The 15631-nt window shown below is 35.8% G+C and overlaps 1 protein-coding gene across 1 annotated transcript; it reads left to right on the plus strand.

Moving 5' to 3' along the window:
• The first annotated feature begins 6079 nt into the window (after positions 1-6079).
• LOC130742840 (transcription factor bHLH87-like) lies at positions 6080-8259 on the plus strand. The gene is made up of 3 exons (XM_057594939.1): positions 6080-6137; positions 6299-6483; positions 6680-8259. The coding sequence occupies exon 3, from the start codon at positions 6739-6741 to the stop codon at positions 8023-8025; it is 1287 nt and encodes a 428-aa protein (XP_057450922.1). The 5' UTR covers positions 6080-6137; positions 6299-6483; positions 6680-6738; the 3' UTR covers positions 8026-8259.
• Positions 8260-15631: the final 7372 nt, after the last annotated feature.

The raw sequence follows: 15631 nt of genomic DNA on the forward strand, positions 1-15631 counted from the left end.
TTTGTTTTATATTATTAAAGTATATCTAGTAGTTTATAGTTCCTAGATGATAACTCAAGTGATAAGAGTGGGCGGACATATAGGATGAGGAGAGAAGGTCCAAGGATCAATCTTTTTTTTTACAAGAGGAAGTCTAAAAGACAAAAGAACTAACTACTAACAACGTCACTACAAAAGTGCTCAATAACAGCCATCAGTGGCAACCGCCACAACCTTCGTGGGGAGACCTCTCTCGATGCCTGTTTTGCCATGAAATCTGCCGCTTTATTCCGCTCGCGAGATATCCATTCTATGGAGACATTTCAATCCCACTTGAGCTTGGTCTTCACCTTTTCTATCACCTCCCTTTCCCAGTATGTAGCAGTAGTTGCACCCATTTGGAGAGCTTTTACTGTAGGTAAACAATCAGACTGACATATAACATGTCAATGTCCTTGATCCCAGGCTTGCTGCAAGCCTAGGTCCACCGCCAAGATTTCCACCATGAATGCTCCCCCTGGCCTCCACTAACTAAGACCTCTTCAAGCCAAGTACCACCACTGTTTCTAAGAATCGCAACCATGCCCATCACATTACTATCCACCAGCTAGCTGCCGTCGACAGCCACAAACATGAACTGGACAGACAGCGCTCGCTGCTGGTTCACCCCATTCTGCATCGTCCCTGTTGTTTCCTTCATTTGTGTTGGCTGCACTCCTGGTCAGGACTTCCAGCACGCCACATCATGAGACCATGGCCTCGCACCGAACACCGCCTCATTCCGCCATCTCCATGCCCACCATAATACTGCAATAGGGAGTAGATTCTTCGTTTGTCTAACAAGACCTGCAAACCAATTCTAAAACGGAACATGACGACGTAGCGGTGGACGCAGCGCGCCAAAATGCGACCACAACTGCAGTGATTGAGGGCACGCACGAAACACATGGTCTTCATCTTCGATCAGAGCTTCACACCTTGGGCATGTCGCGGAGGTACTTAAGTGGCTTCGCTCTCGTTTTTGCATTTGTTGGGAGCGACCCTTTGCCCACAAGCCAAAGGAAAAATCGGAGTTTCTCCGGAACCTTAGCTTTCCAAACGCTCTTCCAAACCCCAGCACTCATGTCTCCTATTCCGGCAACAGGTTATAGGATGTGCTCGTGGAATAGCACCCATCAGAGCTAGCTTTCCAACGAATTTCATCACTCCCTTGCACCTCGCTGCTCGGGATTGGAGCTGTAGTAATTTCCTAGCAAATTAGTGAGGGTAGTATAGTGTACGATTTTGACAAGGCCCAAGCTCCATTCTCCCACATGTCCGCAACAGTAAACGCAGTGTCGGAGATATGCACAAACGGTACTCGGACACAAAGCTTGCCAATACCCAGCCAGTTATCATACAGAAAGATGAGGAACCATTACCTAGTTGTGCACCAAAACCCGCTGCAACATGGTTCTTTTCTTGTACAATGTCTTTCCAAATATATGAGTCTCCATATTTGTAATTTTCCATAAGAACTAAATCATTAGCTAGGTATTTTTCAGAAAGATCCTTCACCCATATTTTCTCCTTATCATGCAATAGACTATCAACTAATTTTCCAAGTAACGCTATATTATTGTCGCGAGTGTTGTGAAGCCCTAGGCCCCCCATATCCTTAGGGCATGCAATCTCTTTCCATCCAACTAAGTTCCAACTTCTACTCTGTCCACCTCTAGCCCAGACACAATTTCTAAGTTTCTTGTCCACAAATTCACATACGGATTCTGGAAGCCACAAAGATTGCATAGAGTAAACAGGAAGGGAGGACAACACAGACTTTGCAAGGCATAGCCTCCCTGCTTTGTTCAACAACTTATTTTTCCAAGATGCTAGCCGTGAATTGATCTTCTCCATTACAGGTGCAAAATCACTCCTAGTTACTCGCCCCTTGAGTAGTGGTATCCCAAGGTATTTTCCAAGATTTGCAGCGCGTGCTATGCCCATCATGTTGGAGAGTTCTCGGTGGACATTTTGGGCTATGTTTTGGAGCAAAACATTCTAGACTTCTCCAAGTTAACTTTCATGCCTGAGACTTCACAAAAGTCCCGCAAGGTTTTGGCAACAAGCTCCATTTGCACCTTATTCTCCTGACAAAACAGCAACACATCATCTGCAAAGAAAAGGTGGGAGATGCCTACACCTTCCTTGGTTATCCAGATTGGTTGCCATGCTCCATCATGAACAAGCTTCTGAATTTGAATAGCCAACCTCTCCATGTAGAGGACAAAGAGGTACGGGGACAAGGGATCCCCCTGGCAAAGGCCTCACTGAGGTGTAAAGGAGGGGAGCTTGGAACCATTCCACAAAATAGAGATATCCGCACTCTGAACACCCCACATGATCAAGTCCACCACAGATGGAGGAAACCCGAAGTCCACCCCACATGAATAAACACTATATAAAATTTATTACTGCACATAGGCTTCAATCTTAACCATTTCATGACCCCAACAAATTAAATTCATTTTTCAAAACAAATATTTAAACTACATATGAAAATATTCTAAAGCAAGAGTGTAAAAGAATTTAAAAAACACAAATTAAGATGAAAGTGTTTTCCTACCGTTTGTTGTGCAGTAACAAAAACTTGAGATCAATATGTAGCCTTGAACGTAATGTAGATCAATATGTGGCCTTGAAGATAATGTTGGGACGCAAGAGGATAAAACGACAGTGGATCATAACATTGAGCTAACTAGAGCATACCACGAGTGGATTGAACACCACACCTTTCACCTCAAAATTTTAAGGCATTGGGTGTATGAGTCATCTCACTTATAAAGTGTTCAATACTTCCTTAATCATCAAATGTAGGACTTCTTACTCACACTTGACATTCCAACAATCTCCCCTCAAACGTGAGTCTATCTCAAATGGAAGCCTCCAACTCAAGCAATAATTATAAGCATATAACATAACAAATAAATATGTAAGAGACACTAGAATGTGGGAAAAACCTTCAAAAGGGAAAAGAAACACGAGAGAAAACCAATAAAATTCTCCACTAATAAGTTAATGGATACACCACAAGTCCTCTTAAAAACCACCGGAGATCAACAGAGCAAATATAATCTTCACTAACAAGATGGATAACAAAAGAATAAACCTTACCATAAGATATACAAAAACAGTGTAAAGAGAAGGCAAACCACTAGGAAAAAAAATGCTAATATTACTAGCTAGCTAGTTCACTCACAGAATCCACACACTATAATTTCACCCCAAATCAAAGCACTGTAATAGTACATCTCTTATGTCAAATAACCGGTTCTTCTCCTCTCTGTCACTATGTCATTCCTTGTTTCGTTCTTTTTTCTCTTGAGGGTTCATTCTCTCTCCGTATATGTTACTGTGTGTGTCTGTGTCTCTCTCCTTTCTTTCCAGAGAATTTCAATTCTCTTCACCACGTAACACTGGCAGGAGTGGCAGGCAAGTGAAGAAATAAGGGTATAATTCCTTTTTGCCAAAACATGGGCTACGGCCCACAAAGCTTCATTCCTCTTTTTCTTTCTTTTAATAATAATAGGAGATTGTCAAGTGGGCTCACTTGGTTTGGTGACCATACAACAAGTAACTCTCTGGCTCTTCATCACTCTAGTTAAAGTGAGACTTCTTTAAGATATATAATTTTCTTAACATTTTTTTTAATATTAATGATGAGAGACTTACATAGTTACATTATATTACATTTTTGTGATTAAGATTGAATTTTAAAACTAAAAAAATTAAAAACAAAACCTTGATCTACATGCCAAAGTCCCAACAAATGGAATTTATAGATGACCATGCATCATGATACATTGATACTCATGTTATCTCACGATCATATATCAAATCCTTGTGTGATTACATATATTTATAAAATGATATCGCCAAATGATGTGTTGATGACAAATCAGGCCAAAAACAAACTGAGATTACAATTCATAATCAATAAAAAGTTTCCCAAGAATGGCACACGAGACAAAACCCACGTATAAACTTGACAGAAAAAAAAGGACAAAACATGATAATATATGGAAATCTTTCGTCTTGTACTATTTCTAAAATCTTCAAATATAATTATGAACTCATCAAATGAAAGCCAAATGGATGAGATATCTGGTCCCTACCCTGTGGTTTGATATTTCATGGCACGTGGGAAGGCCTATCTCATCACAGTTTCCACCAATGGCTAGCTGCCACGTATGAATAGGAGAGCTCTCTTCACGTGTGGGTCTTTGATGATTGAAGCTGGTGAGCCGAGCCGAGCCGGTGGTCTCATGTTAAGCCGACAGCTCATGTCTTGTTTGGTTGGTTGCCAGAAGAATGCGGCATTATAGTAGAGAGAGATAGAGCATTCATTGAGATTTTGACATTCTTATCATAGACAAACAACTAGGCCCAATCTGTGGGCCCACCCAATAAGCTTTTGAGGAGCCCCAATAAGCCTAATAATCCTTGTAAAAAATGAAAATAGTTTGGGAGAAAACATAGTCATACAGTTTCATATGTGCAGTTTTTACTTTTATTTTTGTTTAATTTAGAATTTAACATGGGGATTGCAAAATAATACTTCAAGAATAACAAAGTATTAAATCAGTGGGTGGCTGAGTTTTTTATTGGCCAACAACACAAATAATACCCAAAATACTATACCTAAGTTTTATCCTATATTGTTTCTCACACCTGTGTAAAGAGATTAATTAAACGCTTATTGCAATAAACGTTTATCATATTAATACATATTTATAAGTTGAGAGCTTTAAAAGTGATTGTTGGAACCCTGATAACAATTTGATTCTTATAAGGAGTCCACAATTATGGAGACCATTGACTTTCACTACAAGGTATTGTGGGAGCAATTCAGTACACACAAAAAGCTCAAAATATGTTATAGTGAATGTATAACATTTATCCATAAGCTAATTTAAACAACTTATAAAAATTATGAAAAATAAGTTTATGAAAAACTTATGATCAAATCAGCTTATAAGCAGATATTAAGCTATTAAGCTGCTTACTTGAGTTGATCTCTCAAAAACACTTGTATAATCATTTATATTATAAGATAATTTCAAAGTGTGAATTAGGTATAGGGGATATTAGGCCATGTGAATGATCAGCACTTACTCACTTTACTTATCCTCCTTCTCTGGATCTATGGACTCAATGCAACACCTCCTGATAATATATCTAAACAAAATCAAAGATAAACTATAATGTTAATGAGACAGATTTGCATTAATTGGCAACTTGCTTCGTTCTCTATATCTGCTAATCTGGCTGCTGCCAATAAGTTCATGTACTCTCTGACTCTCTCAACAATTTGGTTAAGTGACCAAAACAAACAATTCTATGAACATATATTTGTAAGCCAGATTATGTACGCGGCTTTTTCTAATAACTTTCTAGATGTTATATACACATATGTAGCACAGGCTTACTTTATTATATATACTCTGATTATTTTAGGCCTGATAATTTAATTTAATGATGTACCAAATATTAGTAGCTGCTATGAATATAATTATGCACATTATTATATAATTTAAACATTTATACTAATTACACTTTTATACTCTAATATTTGTTCTCATAATATCCAAGTACTGCGGTAGAAAGTGAAAACATCACAGGCCATGATTACAACCATGATTAACTAAAAGGTTTTGTAAAGAGGATGAAAAGATGCTTGATTTACTGTGCAATTTTCACTAAAAAGAGGTCAGAGCTTTCCTCACTTGAAAAGAATAATCAAATAGTTTACAATTTGAGATTCTAAATGCTCCTCTGAAGATTCAGACTCACAGTGTGTCTCATGAAATAGTTTTACAGAACCAACCAAGTAGCTGATCAAAAAGCATTATCCTTTTTCAGAAACCACCACAATGCTCTCAACTATTAAAGTTTATTATAATAATAAGTAATAACCTCTCATCATTTTTATATTTATTCATGTTCAAGTGCCTATTTATAAATACAATTTCCTTCCTGACGTAATTGCTCAAGTACCAATACTTGTTTTTATTATAAAAGCATGCACCTTTAGTTCTTCCTACCTATTCAAGTTTCTCCAAAACAAACAAACACACACACACGGCATCATTAGCACCGGTCTTGATTGACAGCTGAAGGTACAAACTAATTGTCTCACTTCATCAGTTTGTTACATATATACATGTATCAGTATCAGTTCTTGTATCTTTGAATCCTTCTCTTAACTTGTACAGTTCACAATAATTCAGTTGCCCAATTTGACATGGTTTGGTTGTTTTCTTTCACCTTATCATCACAGTTTTCACCATACTGAATTGGAAGAAGACAGTTAGTGACAGATTGAGTAAAAAAAACCTTGATATTAAAAGCTGTTCTGGTTCCTCTGTTTTATTGCTGACATTCAAGGATTCTCATCTTGTTGGTTCCTCTTGGCTTTGGTGTTCTGGTTCTGGCAACAGCTGGATCTACTAGTAGAATTAACTGGTAAGCCTCTATGTCATCAAAATTTTATTTTTCTATTCGGGTCGATTTATTTTAGAGTTTTGATTTATTCACACTCACTTTATTTTCCATCTCATTTCCACTCACATTTTCTCTAGACTTAGATGTGGATGGAATTCAGGTGTGGATGAAGTATTATTGTTTATTTTATCTGACATATTTATGTTCAACAATACAGGTAACAAGATCACTCTCTCCTCCAAGTTTCAACATTTCATCAGAAATTGCAAATCTTCAATGGAAGGTCTGAATTGGGATCCAACTCCTTCACATCTTGCAGCAAACACACCAATCTTATGGAGTTCTCAGCAGCAGCAACAAGAGTTTGAAGGAGGCTACCCCATATCCAGCTTAACTTCAAGTGTTCTAAATCAAATACAAGATATGCAGAAACCTCCTCAAACATTTCATGCAAATTCCAATCCTGAAAGATTGATTTATCAGTCATCAGTTGCTTCTTCCACCAGTTCAGATCAGATAATGGATGTGATTCATCACATTCACAACACAAACATATCACATCATGCAGCAACAACCATGTCAGTGAAATCAGGACCTTTAACATCCCAATCCCACCCATTTTTTAGCAACTACAACATCACAGATTTCAACATGGTCCACCAACAACGACTTATCAATGGCTCACAACAAAACTCTCTTGATTGCTTACTTTCAGCTACTAACAGCAACACAGATACTTCTGTGGAAGATGATGGGATCTCAATGATTTTACCTGACTGTGGAAACTTATGGAACTTCAGTCATGGCAGTGCAGCAGCTTCCTCTGGTGAATCTGAGACTAATGCTTCTAATGGTACTAAAAACAAACACATGGAGTTCCAAGTCAATGAACCTGTCCAAACAGTGTCTCAAAGCTCCTCTGATCAATTGAAGCCAAAGAGGAGAAATAATCAATCCTCTGATGACCAATACTTCACTATGCTTGAGAATTCTCCAATTGAAGGTGGTTTCAGATTAATCTCAGAAAATCCACCAAAGTGCAAGAAACCAAGATGGGAAAAGGGTTCCTGCAGTTCATCTAACATCAATTTCCAGCAACCAAACTCTTCTTCTTCCATTGAAGAGCCTGATCCAGAGGCAATTGCACAAATGAAGGAAATGATATATAGGGCGGCAGCTTTTAGGCCTGTGAGCTTGTTGGGGTTGGAGGAGGTGGCTGAAAAGCCTAAGAGGAAGAATGTGAAGATATCAAGTGATCCACAAACTGTGGCTGCAAGGCAAAGAAGGGAGAGAATAAGTGATAGGATTAGGGTTTTGCAGAAGATTGTGCCTGGTGGGAGCAAGATGGACACTGCATCAATGCTTGATGAGGCTGCAAATTACCTCAAGTTTCTCAGGTCACAGGTCAAGGCACTGGAAAGTTTAGGGAACAAAGTTAGTACTGCAATGGATTATTGTTCTCCTTCTAGCATTGCCTTCTCTTTCAATCCTTCTTTTCCCATGCAAATGAAGGATGATTACCAGTTACCATCATCACATCCACCATTCCCAGGGTTGAAGTGATCTATTACCAATTAACATGGGGGTATGGTATGAATAATAGAATGTATAATAGGGTATGAAAACCCATGACCTCTAATCATTTCATTTCATTGCAACCGACAATGATTAACATATCTGATATTCATTTTTTAGCCAAAGCTGCTTGAAAAACCTAGCAGTTGACATGTATCATTTTATTGTAATTGTCTTCAGTATAATCTGCATTCATCAGTGACTTGTTTAAAAGTTTTATTAATGATGGCATTTTCTGGTTTCAAGCATATTTATTAATCATGGTGCACCACCATGCATGAGCAAATAGTTTTTCTCTTTAATTTTGAATTAGTACTTACTATTATTTATGTGCTACCAATGTGAATGATACTGGAACATACAAATAATAGTACATCTAACAGACACCTCATTTTTTTTCATCTATCTCTCTTTTTACATATATCACATCAATTCTCTTCATTCTCTTTCGTTCTCACTCTGAATGTCTTTTGGATGTCTGCACTATACGGATGTCTGCAAATCATTCTCCTTTTTATGTGTTGAGATTATCTATATCACATCATCTATCAAATCTGCAATCTCTCCCTCTCTCCCCCTCTCTCACTCTCTCACACACACACACATTTATGTCTCTCCAAATGCATGTGGGTGGGTTTTTGGTGTGAACAAACCATTGTTGTTGATCATAAGATAAATATTCTTGGACTTCATTGTGAGGTGTATGTACACGAGTTTTGATGCACACTTCTCTTTCTATTTCATATGATTTTCATTCATTTTCTCTTCCTACCTCTCTTACTTTTCTACCACACCACCCATCTTGTTTCTCTCATTCTCTCTTTTCTTCCTTTCTCTTACTTGGTGTAAATGTGTGAGAAGTGCGAATAAAAACTTATGGAAAAATTACAATCACCTCCCATGAAGTTTAACATTATTGCACCGATCTCTCCTCTAATTTGGAAAATGCATCGACCTCCCCTTCTTCATAAATCATTTTAAAACTAGAGGGGTACTTAGTGTTATAATGATAAATCTTAGAGGAGGACAGTGCAATAATAATAAATCTTAAGAGAGGTTAGTGTCATGTTTCTAATATAATAAGGGTGACTAGTGTCTTACTAAATAATAGAGGGGAGGTTAGTGCAACCATGATAAACCTCAGGGAAGATCAGTGCAATTTACCTAAAACTTATTCGTTTACACAGCCCGCTAGAAAAAAAAATATAGGAATAAAAACTAAGTTAGAATAAAATAATCTAATTTTTAAACTTTCTAATAACATTGACAACTCGATATACATCACATTTTTCAAGTATTAACTATTTTTACGGTATCGCATTTTTTCTATTCCCTTTCTTTTTCACTCATTATTTTGTATTTTGTGCATAGACACCAAATTGGAGTATAAACCGATATATTTAGTAAAAAATGTGATCTATAATGTGATCACAAATAAGGGGAAAATGTATAAAACATCTTTCGATTTTAAACACCACATGATTAATCTATCTCACATGCCTTTTTTTTTTTCTATCTCTCCTTTAATACCAAATTACATCATTTATCATCTTAAACTATTTTTTCTATTCTATCAATTTTATTTCCATTTGAAGTGTCTATGTATTAAAGTGTCCAAGCAACACTTTCCTATATATTGGAAAATTATAAAATAGGTTTTTGGAAGATGTAGAAAAATACCATATATCCTCTTTATATAAATATAATGAAGTAGTGAAAAGTAACTGATGATCAATGAGTTTCCTTAGCTTTTAGCATGCAGAAAGGCCTAGCAATTCAACCCCTATTATCAAGAGAAAGGGCTAGAAAGTGATTGCCACTTTAAGTTCCTTTTACAGTTTAAAATGCATTTTTCTTGGAGAACTTTAGCATAATTTTTAATTAAGGTGATTTGTTAATTAGCTAACCAATGCAAGAGACATTCTCTTACGATTAGTGAGCATAGTCAGTGGTCCTGTCTCCTTGATTCAACCCAACGCGTGCTCTTGAAGCTCACTCCAAAACGCAATATTGCTCAGCACGTGCTGCACATTCTTTTTCTTTGGCAGGAGTGTTTGTCATAATCAATATATATAAAACCTCTCAGTGTCTTATTTAAACGTATCAAGTTTCTCAAATATTCATGTAACTAATGATATTGTTAATGATGATGCTGATTATGATAACGACGGCTACAACTAAACGTGATGAGGTCTTGTGCTTGTGCATGCTATTCTCATCCAACAAGGATTATTTAATTAATTTGGCTTTAATATCTTCACAAAAGGGTATCGTCTTTGTGCGAATGTTACTGTATCTGCATGTGGTATTTTCTGTTCAAAATGGATATTTTCCATTCCCACTTCCTTAAACAACTATTCTTCTCAAGCTCGGTGCCATGTTATCAAGTATATATCAACTAAATTTCTCTTAAAAAAAATTATTGAATTCAAAGAGTGTTGATGAATAAGTCTTCTCAACAAATAATATAGCAATATAACTCCAACACAAACGAAAAGCAAAGAAAGCAACTAAAACAACACCTACATTCAGGGAGGGATGTATGTCTTCACTTAATTTTGAAATAAATTAAATCATTAGAAAAAAATTCAGTAGTAGTATATTATGTGGTTTTAGATCGCCCCTTCGTAAGAAAATGCTCTTACTTATGTCACACATTGCTAAATGTTCTCACTTGAGTTGTAAATTAAAGTATGTGGTTTTTTATGGTCCTTTTGGTAAAAAATGTCTTCACTTCTATTAGTATACGTTAATTTTTTTTATTACGAATTTACATGTATATATTGTCCTCAAACATCAAATTTCTGGATCCGTCAATGCCTAAATCAGGTTAGGATACCGACAATTCAAAACAAAAACAACAAAGAACCAAAAAATGCAATCAACCAAAATAGGATCCCATCAGCCGCATCAATCATCGCCTCCACGATCTATACCAAGGATTGACCATCCATCGACAGATTCAACGAAATCCCCCACCACAACTAAACAGTTCAACACGAGCCAAAGGCAGCGAAACCCAAGCAAAGCGAACACGCACAGGGATAAGAGGAGCCCTTGGGTCAAGAGAATAAGACACCATATCTATACCCAAACTTTAAGACATTGAGTTTATGAGTCACATCTATTAATTATAAAGTCTTCACATACATCACCAATGTTTAACCAATGTGAGACTTGAATTCACAATTGACAATTCCGGTGTGGATAACTTTCACCAAGGAGGAGCATGGTAGTATGACCAGTGGTATATATGACTCGCACTTGCGGAGAATATTATAAGAATTTAAGTGAGTTGGAGTCTCACATTTACTAAGCATGCATTAAAAATAGGATAATTTATATTGTAACCAACTAACCATGTGCAATACATGACCATATATCATGTTGCCAAGTTGAAGCCAATCAACAAGATCAGATCAGAGGAAATTGGCGAATTTTTGTTCTTGTAATATTCCAAGCACTCCTCAAACTAAAACAAGAAGAATTGTTGGACTCCACTTGCGTGTGTTTTCTAAATATGTGGGTCACTTCTTCAGCTCCTGCATATGGACCCGGTGATTGCTTGTTTTGTTCTTCTCAAATTGTAGCTGGGAGTGGGAGGACTGAAGGTTGAGATTTCGTTTAAAGTGGGTCTTTATTGGATCAAAAGAGGTGATATCAGTTGAATTCTTTGCTAAATTTAGAAATTATGTTGTAGTGTAGTATTGGACTACTAGATCTTTTGCTCGGTTTGTCTCCAATTTGATATCTTAATCAATAAACCGATTTCAGTGATGATGTTTTTATCACCTCATTCTTTTGTAGGCTTTCACAAGTTGGAAGTAGAGACTTGACTTTCTCTAATGGACAGTTGTTCTGTAGGCTGTAGCTGTAGACTACTCCAACTTGGCCAAATATAAATTGCTACAGCCTACAGATTCATTTTTCTTTGTTGAACAAGGTACTCCTAATTTTAAAACAATATTTCATCTTTTTTTCCGATCCAATTTTTCAGCCAATATAGATTTAATACAAAAAAATAAATCTGTCTTATGATCATATGATGGGCGCTCAATATCTGTGGCAAAGCAAAGTTTAATCATTACTTCAAGTTCTCAAATTAAAAATACTGAATCTTTTTATAATGTATTATAATTGAGCAACAAAGCAATCAATTTCATAGAGCGTAAAGAGTTTTACATATGCATTCAATCACATCTCTTTATTTTTCAATTTAAATAATTTTCAATTCAAATTTAATTACAACATGGAAAATTGATAGATTATAATTAGATGACCGTATAAAACTTGTTTATAGTATTAGTAATTAAATATAGATCATATATATTATTTTCTATTTCCCGATACACATATTTTCTATTCCACTAGAGAAAAATGGAGAGAAATCCACTGGAGAGGATCTCATCATACTTAGCACACTTTATTTGAAACAACTGATGCTTAGGCTTCCGACACTCATTACATTTACATGCCTCCGTATTAAAGCTATTTCAAATTGAAGAAAGCTCAAACTGGGTTGCCTACGCATATCAGAAACAATTTCATGACCAATTCCTTTCCATTTGTTTCTAAAACTCCAATGCCTGCAGAATTACAATGTGGACTCAAACATTAACCTTAATATCTTATAATTTAATTACCAAATGATAAGTCATGCAAAAGTTGTTGTGTGAACTCTATAAACTAAAATTCTAATACGTACCTCTCCCCAGTGGTTGTTACTTGTTTCCAAAATTCCCCTTTGTGCTAAGCTCTTAAGAACTAACTAAATTTCAATCTCACCCGCGACAGTTCAGTCATATCCGTAGAGCTATCCAATAAATTCCAGGATTCCTTTGATTGCTTCAACATATCAACGTACTGGTTCACCAGCTAGCATCTCTTTCCAGTATTTTTTAGACCTTTTCTTAATAAAGCAAATCAAGCCTAATTTTGAACCTGAAACGCATAATTTAAAAAAAAAAAAAAAAAACTAAGACAACAGAGGAGGGAGCATGGATGGAAGGAAATGGAGCAGCGACGGCGAGGACGTGCTGCGGCGGATGTGGCAGTGCGATACCGATGTGCCAGTTTTCAATGTTCTGTGTTCTCACTACCGTTTTTTTTTTGTTTTGCGACTGCCCTTTTTCATGGGCCAAGCCCAGTGCGCCCAAAAAACACAAAAAAATGTTTTTGTCCTGAATTGTATTGAACCGCCATCCGACCGACTTTTACTAGGTTGACCGGTTTGTCCAGTACTCCAGTTTGTGTCTGGTTTTCTTGTCCTAGTGGGTGTTCTAGACCGGTCTAGGTATGGTTTCCTGTCCAACCCGGTTTTAATAACCATGGATTAGTGAGACAAACATTCAAGTTGCTACAGATGTCGGTATGAGAATGGGCACAACTTTTTTAAACACAATGAATTGTATTATAGTATCCTAACTAGACGCTACCAATATTATCTAACCATCCATAATATTACAGTGTTCTTGTTTAATTAAAGAGAAATGTGACAAAATATTGTCATGTTTACAACTTTTTCACTCATTATTATAATGGAGAAAGGTGTTTGTTCATACTCAATAGACACACTCAACGAAGATATAGGAATATATATGAGAGAAAAGTATAGATAATTCAATGTATAGAAAACCTATCGACCATTCAATCAATCAAGACTAGTCTAGTTCAAGGTTTAACGGTCTAACTGAGGTTGAACCATTATTGAACTGATAGTAATTAAATAATATTTTTGGCTTATAAAAAAAAATTAAATAATATTTTTATTATTATTTATCATAATATGGAATATATTTACGTACGATATTAAGAAATTAAATTTAGACTAATTAAATTGTAATTTATCATAGATCGTTATTTTATATAATTTATATGATCAAAATAAATTAATAAATGGTTTAAAAGAATTAAAAAAAATATAGTTCAACCCGATTTTCAACTCCTATTTCCATTGGTTTGGACTGTTTCCACCGCTTCATATTCAAACGGTTTTTTTACATGACTGGAAGTGGATACACACTATTGGTTCTAAGTCAGACCAATCGAATTGATCGATACGGTCCAGGTTTCAAAAAAATATGGATAGGTGAGATGATGAGAAAATAAGAGGAAAAAAAAATTGATGAATGTGATAAATGTATGAAAGTTGTCCATAGCCAATTAATCATGAATTGTGGGCCTAGTACTTAGTAGTAAATTCTAAGGAATGGTTTGTGTTATTATATAAGTGTGTTTGGTTCTGCTTCTCAATCCTGCATCAAGACCTCAAACTTTGATCTAAGCCTTAAATTTTAATTTCCCATGCTTTGAAGATTTTTGGGTGCTTCAATCAGAGAATTGATTCAAGAATGAAACATGGATCTAGCTGAAGCAAGCAAGAGTGCTGCAAATGCATGAAGTGAAGTATTAGGCCCACAATTCATGAAGCAAGAGTAGATTTGGCCTCTGGCACTTTAATTTTTCCACGTTAAGAATACACATAAGTTTTCTTCGTTCAAGGTTTTGCTGCAAATGCATGAAGTGAAGTATTTTTCTGGTCGACATGTCATGGAGGCTGGAGTGTATATATATATATATATATGTATATATATATATGTATATATATATATATATGTATATATATATATATATGGGGAATGCTAACTTACTCCCACTTGATTTTGTGAAGGAGTAAGTTAGCACTTAACACCTTTTTATTTTGGACAAAAAACTCCAACTCTCTTTCTTCTTTAAGACAATAAAGTGGGGCTACCAATGTAATTTTGGTTACCAAACTTATTTAATTTTAAATCTCAATTTTTCTCTCTCCTCATTTATCACCTTCTTCCATCTTTCTTTGTCTTCAATCGGTTCCCATTTCTATGCAACTGCTACCTCCAAGAACCAAAAGGCTCCTTCCACTACTCATTCTTGTTTCTACAATTCAATTTTGGGTTTTAGGAGCCCCTTTGCCATTCACGTCATTTAGGAGCCCCTCCCAATTCTCTCTCTTCAAGCCATATCTGCAGTTCCATTCAGTCTTCTCCATCATTTCATTTAAAAAGAAATCCAGCTTATTTTCCTTCTTCAAAATGAATCTAATTGAAAAAGAGGACCAAGAAAGAGAAAGGAAAAGAAGCAGGAGAACGAGAGGAAAAGGAAAAAGAAAGAGAAGGGTATTAAATGATGAGAGAGAATTTTAAGTTTTAAAATTAAATAAAAAAAATTTGGATAACCAAAATTACCAAAAACCCAGAACTTAAGTTTTTTTAAATGTGAGAAGAGGAGGGTAGTTTTTGTCCAAAATGAAAAGGTGTTAAGTGCTAACATACTCCTTCACAAAATCAAGTGGGAGTAAGTTAGCATTCCCCTATATATATATATATATATATATATATATATATATATATATCTTACCTCCCCACTAACAATAAAGTTTTTTTACACTTAAAAACATAGAAAATTAGAATCAAGGTAGTCAAATCGAGATACGTATCGTGTATCGTTAGACCCTAATTCCGTGTCGCGTATCGTATCGTAACGTGTATCGTAAGATACGGACACAAAAAAAATTAAGTCATAAATTAAATAATATACTAATATATCATCTAAA

This window comes from Lotus japonicus, chromosome 3 (assembly GCF_012489685.1).
Source record: "Lotus japonicus ecotype B-129 chromosome 3, LjGifu_v1.2".
Taxonomy (NCBI): domain Eukaryota; kingdom Viridiplantae; phylum Streptophyta; class Magnoliopsida; order Fabales; family Fabaceae; genus Lotus; species Lotus japonicus.

Coding starts and splice junctions, on each gene's coding strand:
- LOC130742840 (XM_057594939.1), top strand. CDS start 6,739: ATGGAAGGTCTGAATTGGGATCCAACTCCTTCACATCTTGCAGCAAAC.